Consider the following 20,235-nt stretch of genomic DNA (forward strand, 5'->3'; position numbering starts at 1 on the left):
ATACTTTCTCTTACACGGTTACACTACAGAAATATAAAATATCTTGTTTCGCCTCTAAGGCAGGACTGCATAATGTTATAGGGCATATAAGTAAGGAGGACAGGAACAGATTTTCTTTGTCACAAAAAATAATAATAATCTTAAATTTTTGTAGTTATATTTATTACAACGTATTTGTTTTGGAAAAGATCCTTTTCCCGGCTTCACCCGGGCTGACTTATGATAAAGAAGCCTATGCCTGTGCCTTCAAAAATTAGCCCCCACATACGATATACTTTGTATTTTGATTGTAATACTTTGTCTCATTGTAATATTATATGCATTTTATGATAATTGAAAGTAAAATTCCTAGAATTCAGGTTGAGGTTATCAAATGCCATATTGGCCACAAAAGCTATTGTCATAAGATAAACAACAATGCTTATTGTTGCGATTTAAAGATAGTGAAAATAATTAAATAATAAAACAATAAGCCTTGTGACTAAGAAAAAGACATAGAGTACCTATACACGTAATTAATTGTCCATAATTATTCTTGGACACATAAAAAGCAATGTAATATTATATACCTATATATAAAAATAAAACACGTTTTCCTTGATCACGGCATCACGCGTGAACGGGTGGACCGATTTCGATAATTCTTTTTTTATTATATTCCTTGAAGTACGAGGATGGTTCTTAAGAAGAGAAAACGTAGTAAAATATGTACCACGGGCGAAGCCGGGGCGGACCGCTTGTAAAAAATAAAGTACGAAGGTATTAGCAATTTAACTTGTGCTCAGAGTAATTTATAGTTTACACCATTAACTCCTAAATTCTAAATTCTGGCAGAAAATCGACTAGTTACTCAAATAAATAAAATAAATATTATAGGACACTAATTTTCACACACGGCACAATCTGATCCCATACTAAGCTTATAGCTTATGTTATGGAAACCAGATGGCTGATAAACATACATATATAATTGTAAATAAATACTTATACACATAATTAACACCCAGACACAGAGCAAACATTTCAGTTCATTACACAAATATTTGCTCTGGGAATCGAACCCACTCTGGCTTGGAAGGCAGGGTCACCAACCAAGCCGTCAAAAAGGGACATTAATAACTTACCAGCCAACAATATCCGTCCAATCAGCTCGTTCCTGCCAATATTATCGAAGTCCATAACCTGAACATCCAGGGAACATTCCCTTATCTTTTCCCAGGGCACGTTGAATGAGAAGGAATCGTTGAATACTGGGTTTAGAGTACATTTGAATACAGCTGTCTTGCGCTTCTCGATTCGTTTGTCGCCGAATTGGAGCCATACTTTTACGTAGGGATCTGGAAGTTAATTAAAAATAAATAATAATCCTACTAATATTATAAATGCGAAAGTTTGTGAGGATGTGTGTGTGTTTTTACTCTTTCACGCAAATACTAACGAACCGATTACAATGAAATTTAGCATACATATAGAGGGTAACTTGGATTAACAAATAGGATAGGTTTTATCCCGGAAATCTCACGGGAACGGGAACTATGCGAGTTTTTCTTTGAAAACGCGGGCGAAGCCGCGGTCTGAAATCTAGTAAATAATGAATACCTAATCATTTATTTTCCTCAAAAAATTTATAACTACATTTACTAAAGTTTATTTTTTGTATGTTACAGTGAAGGTAACTAGCAGAGGCATTGCTTGGAAAGCAAAATATTGACGACTATATGCGATCATAACAGAATATGATATAGGGAAGACGTGAAATAGGATAGTAGGTACATCATATATTTTATATTATGAAATAATTAGATAAAAAACAGTGTGATACAAAAATTATGTTTTATTATAGTTTTTTATAAAAATGATTAACATATCAGTAGTTGTTCAATTTTTAATTAAGAAGTTTTTATCTTCAAATACATATCCTACTTTTCGAAGATCGAATTCCTTGGATTATATTTTACCATCGTATCGATGATAGCCACATAATAGCCTATTAAAACTTTTTGACTTCTACCTATATTTTCATACACCGATTCCCATTTATGATTTAAGCGAAAAATAAGCGAAGATAAAGCTGTAAAATCAGTCATATTACAATGAAAATAAATTGCTCAACTCTCCAGGCAATTAGTATTTTTTATTCCTTCCAAATGACAGATTTATAAGCGTCTAATTAGTGAAAAATTTAACACCCGGCGTCACCAATTAATCTATTTCCATAGTCTTTGAAATATAGCCATTTTTAATTGGAGTCATGTTACTCCTTGATTTATAAGCGAAGATTTCTTTATTCGGGAGTCGGGCGTAAGTTGAGACGTAATTTAAAAGGAAATAAGAAAAACTGGAGCACTTTAAAATGTAACTAGATCTATGGAGGTTCGAGAAAATTCCATTTTGACGGAAAACCTAGTGTAAAAGGTTTGTGGGAAATTGTATTTTAATACGAGGTGTTAAGATTGGAATTGTAATGATGTGATTGTATGTTTTGAAGAGAAGAGAAAACTTCTGAAATTGTTCGTAATATCATTGACCAATATACTCAAGATATTGGTCCATGGTAATATGATGGATATAAAGAAAATATCCTACTATTAACAGCTCTATTTCTAATATTATAAACGTAAAAATGTAATAGTTTAAAAACATAAAAGGTAGTCAAAAAGTATGCATCATCACTACATAGTATAAAACAAAGTCGCTTTTTCTGTCCCTATTTCCCTATGTCCCTTTGTATGCTTAAATCTTTAAAACTACGCAACGGATTTTGATGCGGATTTTTTTAATAGATAGAGTGATTCAAGAGGAAGGTTTTAGTATATAATTTATTAGGTTTGAGACAGAGCGGGCAAAGCCGCGGGTGATGAGCTAGTGTCATATATTTCCTCTAATATTATAAAAAAGTGTGTTTGGTTTGGTGGATATATTATGTAATTTGAAATTTTGTAAAATAGTACTTGGCTACCTCGCGAGAAAAGCCGTGGTTTTCCGTTATTATTTATTGATAGGTATGATAAAAACCATCGCTTCTATAAATGTGAATACTTATTGCCCTTTTCAACAAACGACTCCACTTATACAGGGTGACTGGTAAGACGTCAGACGCATTTTGACAGGAGCTTCTTCTCATGAAACTGGACAACTTTTGTTCTTCAACTTTGCTGAATTCGTAGACAAAAAATTTGGACTTTGTATGGAAATCGGTCAGCTGATTAGCGAAGTTTCCTTACAAAGACCAATTTTGTTTTTACGAATTCAGCAAAGTTGTAGAACAAAATTTGTTCAGTTTCATGAGTAGAAGTCTGTCTAAATTCGTCTGACGTCTTACCTTTCACCTGGTATTAGAGAAATCTAGATAGGAAAGATCCAGAATAACATTTAGGCTTATTTTTTCCGGACAATCTCCTAGTAAAACCGTGTAACGCGTTGGAACTATACCTGTGTTGTAAAACGCGGTTTTACACCCTAAACGGGTAAAATCAGAGTAATAACTTTTACGATACGCCTTCTAGTTTGCCTTGCGAAGTCACGTGAAAAATTAAAATCTTTATATATATAAATCTCGTGTCACAATGTTTGTCCTCAATGGACTCCTAAACCACTTAACCGATTATAATAAAATTCGCACACCATGTGCAGTTAGATCCAACTTGAGAAATAGGATAGTTTAAACATGTACGTACCACGGGCGAAGCCGGGGCGGACCACTAGTATCTTATATGGATAGTTGTTGATTAACAAATATGAAAGCGTATGTCCGTTTAAATTATATTTGGATACTAGCTGCTCCGCGCGGTTTCACCCCCGTGGCTCCACTCCTGTTGGTCAGCGTGATGATATACCTATAGCCTATAGCCTTCCTCGATAAATAACTATCTAACACAGAAATAATTTTTCAAATCGGACCCGAGATTGGCGCGTTCAAACAAACAAACAAACTCTTCAGCTTTATGATATTAGTATATAGATTACAAGAACTTTGCTAGCCCGAGTGTACTCAGATTGCCATTCTCATGCGTAACAAACATAATTTCGGTAAAAGCGTTCTCTCCCAGATAACCTGGAAGAGGTGAATTACAATACTACTAATATTATAAATGCGAAAGTTTGTGAGGATGGATGTGTAATGTGTATGTGTATTGTGTATGTTTGTTACTCTTTCACGTAAATACTGCTGAACCGATTACAATGAAATTTAGCACACATAATGAGGGTAACTGGGATTAATACATAGGATAGGTTTTATCCCGGAAATCCCAAGGGAGCGGGAACTATGCGGGTTTTTCTTTTAAAACGCGGGCGAAGCCGCGAGCGGAAAGCCCGAATTTACAGAATCTACTTACAACAAATAGTATACAGGTTACCTATAGAAGTAGATTATCCGTCACAAAACTATTTTCTAATCCAAGTCTGAAGATATTGGATAAAGATTCGTTTGTACAGATATTGGTATAGGATATAATCATATAACTAAAATAACGTTAGCTATCTTGGCGAAATAATTGAGGAAATAAAATTAATTGCCTCTGACTCGACATCAAATATTTAGGCTAGGCTCCTTTTAGAAGAGCTTTTCCTTCGTATTAGGATAAGATGTATTCTGTTCGAGTGATATAGAACATCTATACTTGAAATAGAAATAGAAATAACTTTATTGACACAAATAAATAGGTACAGCTTATATATGAATCCATAGGCTCCTGAATTAGTTAAATACTGTGTCTCAGGAGCCAGTGGCTTCTCCCATTAAATTCTTAACAGTATACCTACGTTATACAAAAGAAAATTTTAATGTATATGTATATGCTATGTCAGATTGTTATTTTATATTTTACTAGTTGTATCGCGCGGTTTCACTTGCGGACGAACGCCCAAAAGCAAGAATTTCTATAGCTTTTGTGATATAGGTAGCTTATGCCAAGTATCAAAATCTTTTGAGTGGCTACCACATGAAAGAGTAACAAACTATTAATAATTGGTAGGTTTGTTTGAACGCGCTAATCTCAGGAACTAATGGTCCGATTTGAAAAATTATTAAGGTGTTTCATAGCTCATTTATCCAGGAAGGCTATATATCATTACGCTAAGACCAACAAGAGCGGAGCAATACGGGTTATTTACTAGTCTAATACATATATATACAACAACCCGCGTCTTTCGATTGCTCTGGTGGGCCGTGAGTGGGTAGAGGGAGTGAGTGGGTGGGTAGAGGTGTGAGTGGATAGAGGAGTGAGTGGGAAGTGTGAGTGGGTGGGTAGAGGAGTGAGTGGGTAGAGGAGTGAGTGTGAGTGGGTAGAGGAGTGGGTGGGTAGAGGCGTGAGTGGGTAGAGGAGTGAGTGGGTAGAGGAGGGAGTGGGTAGAGGAGTGAGTGGGTAGACGGTTGAGTGGGTAGAGGGGTGAGTGGGTAGAGGAGTGATTGGGTAGAGGAGTGATTGGGTAGAGGAGTGATTGGGTAGAGGAGTGATTGGGTAGAGGAGTGAGTGGGTAGAGGAGTGAGTGGGTAGAGGGAGTGAGTGGGTAGAGGGAGTGAGTGGGTAGAGGGAGTGAGTGGGAAGTGGGAGTGAGTGGGAAGTGTGAGCGGGTGGGTAGAGCGGGTGGGTATTGTGAGTGGGTGGGTATTGTGAGTGGGTAGAGGTGTGAGTGGGTGGAGGAGTGAGTGGGTGGAGGAGTGAGTGGGTGGAGGAGTGAGTGGGCAGAGGAGTGGGTGGGTGGAGGGGTGAGTGGGAAGTGTGTTCCCACTCACTCCCTCTACCCACTCACCCCTCTACCCATCCACTCCTCTACCCACCCACTCACACTTCACGGTTGAGTGGGTAGAGGGGTGAGTGGGTAGAGGAGTGATTGGGTAGAGGAGTGATTGGGTAGAGGAGTGATTGGGTAGAGGAGTGATTGGGTAGAGGAGTGATTGGGTAGAGGAGTGGATGGGTAGAGGGGTGAGTGGGTAGAGGGAGTGAGTGGGAAGTGTGAGTGGGTGGGTAGAGGTGGGAGTGGGTAGAGGTGTGAGTGGGTAGTGGAGTGAGTGGGTAGAGGGAGTGAGTGGTAAGTGTGAGCGGGTGGTTAGAGTGGGTGGGTATTGTGCGTGGGTGGGGTGAGTGAGTGGGTAGAGGAGTGAGTGGGTGGAGGAGTGAGTGGGTAGAGGAGTGAGTGGGTAGAGGAGTGGGTGGGTATAGGGGTGAGTGGGAAGTGTGAGTGGGTGGGTAGAGGTGTGAGCGGGTAGAGGAGTGAGTGGATAGAGGAGTGCGTGGGTAGAGGGGTGAGTGGGTAGAGGAGTGAGTGGGTAGAGGAGTGAGTGGGTAGAGGGGTGAGTGGGTAGAGTGAGGGAGTGAGTGGGTAGAGATAGTGGGTATGTAGAGTGAGTCAGTGGGTAGTGTGAGTGGGTGGGTAGAGTGAGTGGATGGGTAGCGTGAGTGGGTGGGTAGAGGGAGTGGGTGGGTTGAGTGAGTCGGTAGGTTAAGTGAGTGGGTGGTTGAGTGAATGAGTGGGTGAAAGAAAGCATTTTCAAAACATGTGAATGTATTTCTTAAATGGGATCCTAAAGTATGTTGTATGATACTTTTACAGGGTGTCGCCTAAGACCAATAGGAGCGGAGCAATGCGGGTAAAACGGCGGAGCACAGCTTGTTGTTCATAATAATAAACTTTAATTACTTTCACTGATAATATAATACTGTAAGAAATATCACGCGTGGTCGGGTTTAGGGCATGCACCCGGGTTTACCCGGTTCCGAAAAACCCGGGTAAACCCGGGTTTTTCGTGATGATCTTGAGAACCGGGTCTGAATAGTATGAAACCCGGTTCTCCCGGTTCCGAACAAAATATTAAAATATTAAGTATTATTTATATTTTGCTGCATTATTTTAACAAATTTATTCTATCTGGCAACGTCAGACTCACGTGCATCGCGAATTTTCAGTCCACGCCTCAAGCGTGGCTTTTTTTGCTTTACAGTTTGCAGATAATGAATAAGGATTAAGTTTACTTGTGATATTATGATAACAAGGTACTTTTATAAGACTGATAAATAAAGAGAAGTATTGAAATTTTGTTTCTTTATTAATTTAATAAAATAAGACACAAGCCGCGTAAAATAAAAGGCCCATCAGGTACTTTTACAGTCACTTTTGTTTAATTTCGTATTTTTTTCCGGGGTATTATAAAAGAACCGGGTTCCGAGCTCGATTTGGAACCGGGTTTCAGAAACTTGGAACCGGACTCGGTTCTGCATGCCCTAGGTGGGACCACGGCAATGGCGGAAAGACGCAGGTTCGAATCCCGCCTCGTGATCGAATTATTTATATTGTTTTTATCAAATTCATGTATATTTTAACTTACCAGATTTCCCGTTAATATCCTTCGCCTTCAAATTCCTCGCTTTAAGCAGTGCTAGTGTTAGCACACTATTACTGGGATGATAGCAGAGTGACGTCAGCAGTTCCCCACATTTGTCCTTAGCGGGGGGCTTCAGGGCCTTCCAGAAGGATGGCTTCTCACTGAGGTCCACCTGGAATGTTATAGAGTTAATATTGTTTTAATGATTGTTCCAACTCATTTGTTTACATGTCTTTGAAGTGAAAAGTGCGTTGTGAGTAATATTTTAATGTTGCGTCATGGCCATACCGTCACGTCATGGAGTAAGGCGACGATTTTGGTATCTTTGAATCTTGCTAAAGAAGATTGCTCGACACACACGCCCATTTTTAAATAATTATTTTAACCAACCTGGTAGGAAGGTAATATTATTATAAGATAAATTTAACTCATAAATTTTCTTTCACTAAATTGTTTTTTTCTTATGCTGTTGTTAATAAAATATTATGATAAAATATATTAATAATAGTGGTAGTCAATTTATTTTAAACTTATCGTCTGTAATATTGTGAAATAAGACTATTTTCTTTATGTATCGTTCATTATAAATATACGTATGTACACTGATAATAAAACATTATAACGCCGTGATTGACACAAAAGAGTTCGCATTTAATTATTATGTAAAATGAGCACGAAAATAATTACAGTCGTTAATATGAAATAAGTACAATTGATACAAATTTAGATATTTTAATCATAGCGAGATATTAAATGACGGCTTATATACTTTGAAACAATGTCTAGACGTTCAGTAAAGCTAGGAAAGTAAGTATTAATATTAAATCCTATATACATGATAATAAATATATATATATATAATATATATATATGTTGTACTGAGACACTGAGTTCGTGAATTTAAATTTAATTAGACCCAACTGTTAATATAATTAGAGACAAAACGTGCGGCAGCAGTTTTGCTCATCAATTTTAACAGGCGTTAAAAGTTTCAGAGAAGATTGAGGAAATTTTTCATCAGCGAGGCAAAAGTTGCTGAAAGTTCTAACTGCGAACATTGGATAATTACTTATATTTCAATTTTATATATAACCCTTTTTCACGCTTTTTTTCATTAACTCTGCTCTCCAAAATTTTCTAAACTTTTTTATTTATTTTTAATTCTTAAGGTTTGATCCATCATACGTATACAATGTATACAAGGAGGATAAACGGCTTTTGGCCAAAAGGGCCACGTCAACTTAACGTATAAAGGTTCACCTTAGTCCTTCCTAGTGACATTTCTAAAGCGATCCCCAGGAAGAATGATTGATGTTTTTTATTAGCCTCAAGCGCCGTGACTCAGAATAAAAAAATATAGCCTGTTTTTGCCAGAATAAAGATATCGATAGATGGATGAATATCTATACCTACTAATATTATAAAGAGGAAAGGTTTGTACTTATGTAGATATATGTACCTATGTATAGTTTTCACGCATAAACTACTGGACCGATTTCAATGAAATTTAGCACACATAATATAGAGGGTAACTTGGATTAACACTTAGGCTAGGTTTTATCCCGGAAATCCCACGGGAACGGTAGATACGTAGGTTTTTCTTTGAAAACGCGGGCGAAGCCGTGGGCGGAAAGCTAGTCAGTTATACATACGCAAAGACAAAACTGCTATTAGCCAGTAGGGCCATTTCAATTCATAACATTAAAAAAACAGTATGTTACTCAACAATGATTGAAATTGATCATTTTTTAAACCAGTTAACTGTAACAATCAAACGAAAATCTTTATATAATATTTCTATTTGTTTAGATTAGAATATAGCTTTATAATATTATTTACTAACTTTCCGCCCGCGGCTTCGCCCGCGATTTCAAAGAAAAGCCGCAAAGTTCCCGTTCCCGTGGGATTTCCGGGATAAAACCTATCCTATGTGTTAATCCAAGTTACCGACTATATGTGTGCTTAATTTCATTGTAATCGGTTCATATTTCGCAATAAAAGGTAGCCTATGTCCTTTCTCGGGTATCAAAATATCTCCATACCAAATTTCATGCAAATTGGTACAGTAGTTTAGGCGTGATTGAGTAACAGACAGACAGACAGAGTTACTTTCGCATTTATAATATTAGTATGGATTTTATACTTTGGTAAATAAATAGGTACTCACTTGACATAGAGGTAAGAACACTTCCCCGATAGAGTCGTCGCGTGAAAAACGATCATAGTCGAAGACGTGGAGATGTAGGACCTGAAATAAATTAACAATAATTAACTTAATAAATAACTTTAAAATATCCTCATATAAATAAAAATGAATCTCCAAATGTGTTGCTAAACGTAAAATCGGGAATGGCAGAACAAAATCACTACATAGTATAAAACAAAGCCACTTTCTCTGTCCCTATGTCCCTATGTCCCTATGTATGCTCAAATCTTTAAAACTACGCAACGGATTTTGATGCGGTTTTTTTTAATAGATAGAGTGATTCAAGAGGAAGGTTTTAGTTTATAATTTATTATGTTTTAGACAAAGCGGGCGAAGCCGCGGGCGGAAAGCTAGTAAATTTATAAATAAGAGAGAGTCGTGTTATTTTATAACTTTCAGCTGTACAGATGTTTTATTTTTGTCTTTGTCTAGGTGCAAATTAAGATAATAACTATAGAAAAATTGAAAATCACAAAATAAATTTATCCGGGAGAAGCAGGACCAGCTAACTTAAATCTTTAATTCAATTTCAAACATTTATTCAGACTTCTTTTGCTGTAGAATCATATTACTTAGCACTTAGCTTCAGAAAGCAGTTAGAAGTGCTTTAAGAAATTCTACAGTTAATATTAGTTTTCTTTGTACTTTTCTTAGGAACGTAGATTAAATTATAGAAAATCGCCAGCTCTGAATGGGTTTTTCTGAAGTCTAACAAAAATAACAAGAATCGAAACTCATTATTTAAATGTATTCATTTGTTTTTGAGAGGTGTACCTGACATGACTGTTTTTAAATACAAAGTATGTAGATTATAAGAATTAAGCGAATTCGAAATTAAACGGCGTTTCCATATTTTCAGTTATTTTATAAGTCAATACAACTATTACTTACCAAAGTTACTAAGTCGAACTAAGTTAAATAGTAAATACCCAAGTAACGTTAAGTCGTTCAACCATAGGTACATTGAAATGTTTAAAGTTTTTATATTGTTTGTTTAGTTTCCAAGTTGTTAAGTTAACGTACTTTAAAAGATTTTAGAAATAAGAAAAGTTTCAAGTCTTTTCATTCGTTTTCTACATATACATAGAATGAACAAAATTCGATTTCTATAAATACATTCGTAAGTCTATCTCTCTGTTACCATTTCACGGCTAAAACGCAAGATTAAATACAATTGCACGCCTCATAAGCGAAGCGTTGAGGTGGGTACTACTGTCACTTCGCGCAAAACATCTGATTTTTCAAACTTAAAATGTCTTTATGTATCATACATTGCACTTGTAAGATAAAACATACACACACATATTAAGAAAAAACACTATTTTTAACGTTCATGATATTTTTGATGTCATTTTTGTTATTTAAACTAGTTAAAAAACAGTTTAAAAAAGTTCTGTCTTGGACGTCCGTGTGTCTGTATGTGCGGATCCTTTTTCTTGTTAACACGATAGCGACCGAAATACTTTACTAATCGAGTCTTTTTTTTTCTCTTACGCTTGAGTATGCTCAGGAATAGAACCCTTTCATTTTTCAGGGTCTGATTCGATGTGGTTTAATTGTTATTAAATAAACAAAAATAATAATTAATAAATATTTATTTAAAAAAAATTATGAGGCGTGCACTTTTGGATTTTCCAAATTATTTTAAACATATGGAACACGAAACCTAGAAGCTACTTTTTGCTGAAACACAAAACTTAAAAGGAGTGAAATAAGAGATGACAATTTGTACCTATAGGGATAATGTCAAAAATGAATAAATATATTCACGGTTCATAGGATAAGTAGGATAGTAAATATTTGTATGTATGCAGCTAAACATAGATAAAATAGTAATCTATACTTAATATTATAAAGCTGAAGAGTTTGTTTGTTTGATCGAGCTAATCTCAGGAACTACTGGTCCGATTTGAAAAATTATTTCGGTGTTAGATATAGCCCGTTTATCGAGGATGGCATCATCACGCTAAGACCAACAGGATCCACGCGGGTAAAACTTATACTGCCTTCCTCGGTAAATGGACTATCTAACATTGAAATAATTTTTCAAATAGGACCCGTGGTTCCTCAGATAAGCGCGATCAAACAAACAAACTCTTCAGCTTTATAATAGTATAGATCTCATAGTTTTGTACTGCAATAAAAGAGGTTACCTTTGTAACAATTTCAATAATTCGAAATTGTGTTTTTGGGTCAATTTCACTTCGAATGAAGTTACACTAATGAGTCGGAATCATCGTGAACTGAATACTTTTGTAAACAATGCATTTAGCTGTGTATGTTGAAAATATCTACGTAAGTTTCATTTGTTTTTTGGGGTTTGTTGAATGCACAGATACAAGAAGGATTTTATATTCGAAGGGTCATTATGCATTTAATAATATTTTTATTAGTTTTTTCTATTAATTATATGCAATTAGAGATTATTTAATGTACCTAATTATTATGAAAAATTTTATTAATTATTATTTGTTATAATATAATGTACATTCGTAACGCCCCATTAAAGATACTTTCATAGAATCATGTTTAATCAAATTGTTATGTTGGCAGCACAATACAGTGTTTAAAATAAAATAAATAAATACGAATATCCTAATTATAATACATACCCTAGCCTGCAACTTCTGTATGGGAAACCCTTCGAAGTAAAACGTTTCGTTCCACCTCGGGTTTAGGGTCCGACGTTTGATCTTCGTCTCCAGACGGTGTTTCTTATCTGGCAGTAGGGTCACTCGTACGTAGGGGTCTGATGTTCCACTAAGATCCTTGGCGGGTAAGTCCTTCCCCTGTAATTTGGTTTTATTTTAGTAATTTAGTAATGCTAATAAATATAATAATCTCTCTAACAATCTATCCATTTTTGTAAGTGAATAAGCAAATAGCAATATTGTTAGACGTAACTTTTGATTTTTTAATAGTCGTTGACTTGCTGTGATTTGTTATCAACTGTCTACATCCACTAGGCAGTAGTATAGAATCGCAGTACATTCTGATTACATTCAAACTAATATTTATCCCGGCCCCGTGTGCATTTCCAAAAATACATTATTTTCCTACAATCTGTCCATTTTTGTGAGTTTCACTTTCTTATCATGGTAGCATCATGGTTTACTTTCGTATGAATTATTAACAGAATTGTATGCTATCCATCTCTATGACAAAAGTAAAATTGTTAACGATGAAAAACTGCCATAAAATAACAAGGTTTCTAGACATTTTAGCGAGACCGTGCTTTTTGCTAGGCTGCAATATATCAACTACATGACGCAAAAACTTTGAGCATGATTTTAGGGAAAATGGCGAGAAGTTTGAAATTTGGCAAAAGATGATGATTTATTTTGAAAATGATGCGATTTATTTATTACTAGCTGTGCCCTACGGTTTTACCCGCAGCGCTCCGCTCCTGTTGGTCTTAGCGAGATGATTTATATTTTTAACTAGCGGTCCGCCCCGGCTTCGCCCGTGGTACATATTTTACGTGGTACATAGTTTTCTCTACATAAAAACCATCCTCGTACTTCAAGGAATATAATAAAAAAAGAATTATCGAAATAGGTTCAGCCGTTCTCGAGTTATGCGCTTACCAACACATTTTGCGATTCATTTTTATATATAAGATATAGCCTATACCTATAGCCTTACTCGATAAATGGGCTATCTAACAACACACACTTTGCAGCGGGCGTGGAAACTAAGAAAATAATATGAATAAATATAATGAATAAATCGCGTTTAAAATCGGTTAAAATCTTTAATTTCTAAATGTATAATACTCGCGTAAAATATCTACTAAAATCCATACAAGCAGTAGAAAATACTATAATCCATTTATTTATGAAAATACGGATGAAATCATAATCTCCATGGTTTTATTTACATAAAGTACGATATTATATGAACAAATTGACGCAGGTATTTTTCAATTCATACATGTTTGTAGTTCATTTTAACGCTTGAAGTCGTGATGGATTTGTGTATATCTTATTATTATGTTTACATTGTTATTTAGCTCGCATGTTTTTGCAATTTATTGTTAACATCTGAGCCTCTTATTTATCAACATACAGTATTATGGTCATGTCTTATCTTTTTCTTTCTGAGTTCAAATAATTTAAAAGTGAGAGAGATAGAAAATCTATAGAATAAACCAAAACATAAAGCAAACGTTTTACCGAATATTTTATAACGTATTTTTACTTGAAAAAATTGAAGATGCTCACATTACATCTTCCTATAAAAGACACATTTTCAAGAAATTTCTTGAGAATAAGCTTTATTAATATAAAAAAAACAGTATTGCTAGGGCCTAGGAAAATAATTGTGTTGAAGGTTATCCTCAAAAGCTCTAAAATATTTTATCATAATAAAAATCTGATAAAGAAATTCACCCGCGTTCCACTGCATGACTCGCGATGTAACATTAGGATTAGGTACACTAATTCACAAATCTTCAGTGTATAACACATTACAAAACATAATATAGTATATAATATTAATCTAATATATTATCATCACTATACGTGGAAGGAACACTTAATACACTTACAAGTCCCTCTATACGTATTATTGCTATAATAAACACTCAAGCTTGTCATAATATTTGAGTCCTGTAATGAAATAACATTGTCAGATGTGGATTAAATTGGCTACCTAAATTATAATAATATGGATTAGCATATACCTTTTATATAAGGAGAATTAATCCAGATAGCTCTTCTTAGATAGATTTTAAACGCCCTTCCTAATCTTGTAGCATGTTTCTTCACTTGCTATAAAAATATCTGGGTACATATTTTTTATAGGAAGTGAAGAAACATGCTACAGGATTAGGAAGGAAGTAGACAATCCACCATACATAGGTTTTGTGAAATGTATCTGGCTTTAACAAAATAATAGTTCGAGAATTAACCACAGTGGCGCTAGAGTGCGAAAATTACCATAAAAGTTCCTACTTCGTCATAATATTATAGATGTGAAGTTAGTATTACTAGACAGAGTGAAGTAAGTTGATTAAAAGCCATTGCAGCAGTGCTAGGTGCACTTAAAAGAAATTACTTTCTTGGTACAGTGACGCCACCCATTATTGATATATATTAGTTACACTTCTATACGAGAAATCGTATTCCTATATTCCATAAACATAGTTTTTTATTTTTATAAAACATGATTTCGCATAAATTTCTAGGTACTAAACTGTTTTCAAACTTGTAAATAGATAGGATAGGACTGGTGGTAGCACCGTCCGTGCAGAGAAGCAAGGCTTGACCTTAAGCGTCTGCAAATTTATTTCTGACTATACAGAGTGTCCCACTATTGGTATACTAAGCGCGAAGGGACTTGTAGTCTTGCATACACTGATCACGTAAAAAATATTAAAACAGCAAAATTACATCAAAAAATTTTTGCTAAATTTTTCCTGAAAATCCATGTTTTCTTCTCTAGCTTCGCGCAGCCGGCATATACCGCTTCACTAATGTGAGCATTTGTCTATGAAAACATAATCTTAAACGATAGGTCACGTGCTGGTAGCAAAGCTGGGCGGGTTGCTTGTTATGGGTGTACACTGTACACATAGAGTTATAAGAATTCATCTATTTGACAAAAAACTTCGTCTGGAATTAATTGAAAGTATTTTTTACGTACTCAGCGTATGCAAAAGTATAACCTCCTTTCAGCTTAGTATACCAATAGTGGGACACCCTCTATAAAAGGTATAAGTCGGATAATGCAAGGATTGGAATAAGGGATTGGGAAAGGTTAGGAAAAGGATACAGGCTGATACAATTAATCAGATAGGTATTTACTTACCTGTATGAACAAATGCATTGCCGACAATAAATGGTATGGGATAAGGAAAGTATTGACCAGTGGAATAAAGAAAAGGACTGTTACGGATTCATTAGGTTTCTTTTCCACCAATAATGTGGGAGGATGTGTAGCGAGGAATGTGTTTGTAAATAACCAATCATAGTGCTTCATTTAGTTTGAATTTTGAAGCGTTAAGCGTTTGAAGCGATACTATTGGCTATTTATATTCCTCGCTACACATCCTCGCACATTATTGGTGAAAAAAAATCTTAAAAAGTATGGGAGAGGAGAGAATCTACAAGTGGAATAATTGGGTAAGTTAAAGAAAAAAAATATTATAAGCCGATGTAAATAATAAGATTTTCACTAACCTGTATGATTTTCAAGATGAGCGTCGTGTTCTGGAAGTCGTACTCAAGCGAGAAGTGTATCTGGCCGACGTTCTCTGATGGCTCCGAGTTGTCTATGTACATGTCCACGAGCGATATCGAGCGGTTCTGCAGGAACGCCATCTGTCAGTGCGTCGTGTACGATTTATATGGGTAGTGGTTGGTTTTTTCTTTTTTATAATGTGTCAGTGACATGGATTTTGGCGGTTCAATCTTGGATATAGAATGTTATTGGAATGTCATTTTTTTGGCGGTATGTTGTCTGACATAATGAAAAAAATATGAGGAAGAAAAATATATATTTTTGAAGTGAAACTTCTTTATCGGGGTTGGAAAAAAATTTAGTGTAACATTTTTTCGTTACGGGTGACATTTTTCCGTTACGCGCCCTCTTTTTCTTATCCCTACCACGCGTGATTCAACGTATTTCTATAAAGTTGCTTATAGTAAATTATTTTTTGAAAAAAAAGGTCATAAAGAAGTTTCACTTCTTACGTGGGTACACTAGTACACGCACACATTTTTTTTTAATTTGTGTCTGTGACATGGATTTTGGCGGGTTTGATGTTAAATCTTTTTTTATATTTTTGAATGTGACATGATCTTTGGCTGGTAGTAACGTGTTCTATATTCAAAAAATAAAATGTTGGGTGGTTTTATGAAACCACGGTAAAAGTGAAACTGTTCGAACGGTTCCGAACACTGCTTTGTGTAGCGCATGTCGCGTGACGGTCGGCTGCCGAGTAGGTATACCTACTCGGCATCCGCGATACACGCGACATGCGCTACTCAGACCAAAAAGTTTGAGACGATGTAATAAAAGTTTCACTTTAATTATCTTGGTGAAAGTGGTGAAAACTAGGAGCTATTGGAATGTTTTTTTTGTGGCCAGCATTTTGGCGCTATGTTGTCTGTAGAAATAATGAATTAATGTATTTTTTTTATTTTTGCTAGTGACATGGATTTGGGTGGTAGGTATGTGACGGGACAGACTGATTTAACTGACTTCAGAGTGATGCATGATAATGGTTTATTACTTTATTATAATACTGAAGTCAGTTTATCATATAAAAAATAAACAATAAGTATATAGGGAATTGTGAGTAAAAAGATTGATTGAATATAGGAACTGGACCTTAAATGGTTCGATTAGTTAACGAATGATAACATTTGTCGTTTATCAAATTCAACTGTCCGAGAAAATCGAATTCTCTTTTGGCTTAAATATACAGGACAAAATATAGTTTGTTGTTAGGAAAGGTTAGGACCTATATTATCTTAGGTCCAATTGAATCAAAAAAACCAATTCAATTATTTATTATAGATTTTTCGTATGGAAGTATTTTATTATGTTATGATCATTTTTACTGAAATATGTTATGATAGTTGTTTACATTTATTTGAAATTATTAAGTTTATTATAAAGCGTGATTAGAACCAAAATGAAAGAAGTGACTACAATAAAGAGAAAGATGATAGTTCAAATAGTCCAGATAAATATTATCTGATACTTCTGTAGCAAAATCAATAGTTACTAACTGTCTAGTATTTATATAAGGATTTATCTACTAATGAATTATTGGAGAAAACATTACCCAGAGGAATTTTGTATAAGGGCTTATTATGTTTGGACTTTGGACCCTCATTAGAAGTAGAATAAATACCTTTATTATACTTGGAATTAATATATTATGTATATTTATATAGGTAATAGAAAATAAACTCTAATTACATGAAAGCTAAAGCTCAAAATACTATACTTAAATATAATTTACTTTACATATTTCGTAACTCGAAGAAATAAAATATAAGGCGAAAGGAAAAAATCAAATATTCATTTGTACAGATATTGTAAATTTAAAAACCCCTAGTTAAGTGTACTCAGCATACAATACTGAGTCAAGTACTAATGACACTCATTGTTAGACCCGCGTATTCGATACACGAAAGAATTGTGAATTAACGAAGTGTCCTCATAGTATTGAATGCGTGGGTCTAACCTCGAATATTTGTCGTTGATTTTTGTATTTTGACTTTCAAATTACGATATTTTTGCGTTTGAATTTCTCTGATTATGTATTCATTATAATAATGAATGAATTATTAATGTATTTTTAATGATTGTGTATAAGAATAAATACTAAATATTATTTAGTAGTAAAAATAAGCGTGAAAATAAATCTAAGTATTTATCAACCCAAAACTTTGTGCAATAAATTACCTGTTCAAATCCAGTTTATTTATATTATATCATAATGTACTTAATACTATTGCAGAAAGAAAGTATAGATAAGAAGTCTACAAAAGCATTTTGATAAGCAAAGCGGACTTGTTGTAAAAGAGCGATTGTTTTCAGGCAAGTTGAAAATTTAACTTTAAAGGACATTGTTTATTGTTTAAAAAATACTTCTTATTCCTTTTTACTTAATTACAAATCTGATTCCAATCATATCAGTGTATTACAGCGCTGAATTGCAGCATCTTAGTAAATTACAAATAAACTATTCGCAACTAAAACAGCATGCAAATCAGTTTATCAGTTTTCAATGAATCCGTGCCAAACAATCACAGAATTGACAAAACTTTACTCGTATTTACTTCTTGATTCAGACTGCATTATGCAAGTAAAACTAGAACAAAGACTAAAGATTAACAAAGTTTTCAATAGAAACTTCTAGAAGATTCTATTTTAAATTTTATTGAATTTACTAAAAGCTAAGTGTATCAATATATATTCCTTCATATAGGTTTTCCTTCTAACATTTTTTCTAGTTTTACTTGCATTTAATTTCAATTTAAGTATTGTAATTTATTATTGAAATAAACTTTAAATCTTAGCTTCTATATTACATACCTACCTAAATTATATACGGGAATAGTAAATAATAAATATGTATTTTATAATTTTATTTTTAAACAACATGTTCAAAAAATATTGTCACATTAAATTTTTTTTGAAATATGTATATAAAAACAATATATATAAGTAATATAAAAACAATCACTCTGTTACAACAACCAATTACTTGTATTATTAATAATATATTTTGATTTAAATCATTATTTACTATAATCTGTGGTCAGCACTTAGAAAAAGCCTTACCGTTCATTATTTAATATTTTGATACTTAGAAAATTTGTTTTAATTATATAATTAACTTATAATAAGTAAGTATATAGTCATACTTATATACTTAGAATTTAACCACCTTTTAAAAATGTGTATTATAGCATATTAAAATTTAAAATAAAACTTACCTTCACACTTGGTAAAAACTCACACATATTGAAATATTTTGCCAAATTAAAAACGTACCGTTTATTAAAATTAAACACACATACTCTGTTAGTACATATTTAACTTTAATAAATAATAATTTCATTTCATTTTTGTATTTTTAAACAATTGATAGGTACAATATAATTTTCAATACGTTTTGCCTTTACGTTTTAAGTTTCCAAATTCAAAATGTTCTAGAAGCTTATTAGAACTTTTTTTTATTTATTTTTTTAATTTGGCAAAAGAAAAACACGAACTGACTGCAAATATCGCTGATTAGTAAATATATTTAAAAACGTGACAGTGCTTAAACTAAAACTAAAATCTATTTATTTATTTTGTGTTTACGTGATTATTTATTTATTTATTATATGTATTATATATTATAATTCTATATATCTATTTCGAAAGCTTAGAAATCTATTTCTTCAATATACAACCTCCTCTACCTACCATTTTTGAAGGAGAAAGCATGGAAAAAGATTATTATATAGTAGAAGTCAATATTTGCACTCAAACCACTGGAAGAGCTGAACAGATTTTGATAAAGATACAGTTTTTACGTCTGAATGCGCGGCATTTGTGTGAGCAACTAGCTTGAATTGTTTGAACTAGTTTTACGCCCTGGTTTCTCTCGATAGCGTCATAGAACGCTAATTAAATTATTAAATGTGTAATGTAAACGGTATGGTGTGTGGATATCGGTATCGATTCGGTATCGTTATGGTTATCGGTATCGTTGCTATGAATAAACATGTTTGTTGAAAAAGATTCGTTAAATTATAAGATATATAAAATATAAATCTAAAATAAAAAGGAAATAACATTTTGTCTGTTTCGTGTTTAAAATCTTATATAGATATGTACCTAGTAAATATAGGTAAAGTGGAATTGTTAGATAACCATTTCCCAAAATAAAATTAATTCGTTTACCGAAGTAAACGCGTGGATGAAATATTTTATTGTATACTAGCTTTCCACCCGCGGCATCGCCCGCGCAGTCAAAGAAAAACCCGCATAGTTCCCGTTCTCGTGGGATTTCCGGGATAAAACCTATCCTATGTCCCGGGGTAAAAAGTAGCCTATGTCCTTTCTCGGGTATCAAAATATCTCTATACCAAATTTCATGCAAATTGGTTTAGTAGTTAAGGCGTGATTGAGTAACAGACAGACAGACAAAGTTACTTTCGCATTTATAATATTAGCATGGATTTTTAACGATTTA

The 20,235-nt window shown here is 33.9% G+C and overlaps 1 protein-coding gene across 3 annotated transcripts in view; it reads right to left on the reverse strand.

The window, feature by feature from the left end:
* Positions 1-20,235, reverse strand: part of Syt7 (Synaptotagmin 7) — a 259,700-nt gene that overhangs the window by 600 nt on the left and 238,865 nt on the right. For all 3 annotated transcript variants that reach the window (XM_090118642.1, XM_090118644.1, XM_090118643.1), the window contains 5 exons: positions 15,713-15,853; positions 12,143-12,319; positions 9,492-9,572; positions 7,328-7,496; positions 1,125-1,337 (listed from right to left, as the gene is read on the reverse strand). In XM_090118642.1, coding sequence (XP_089974768.1) covers positions 1,125-1,337; positions 7,328-7,496; positions 9,492-9,572; positions 12,143-12,319; positions 15,713-15,853 — 781 coding nt within the window. The remainder of the gene's footprint in view (positions 1-1,124; positions 1,338-7,327; positions 7,497-9,491; positions 9,573-12,142; positions 12,320-15,712; positions 15,854-20,235) is intronic.

This window comes from Colias eurytheme, chromosome 30 (genome assembly GCF_061535395.1).
Source record: "Colias eurytheme isolate Ceu_HAF_F1 chromosome 30, ilColEury1 Martin Lab GWU primary, whole genome shotgun sequence".
NCBI classification, from domain to species: Eukaryota; Metazoa; Arthropoda; class Insecta; order Lepidoptera; family Pieridae; genus Colias; species Colias eurytheme.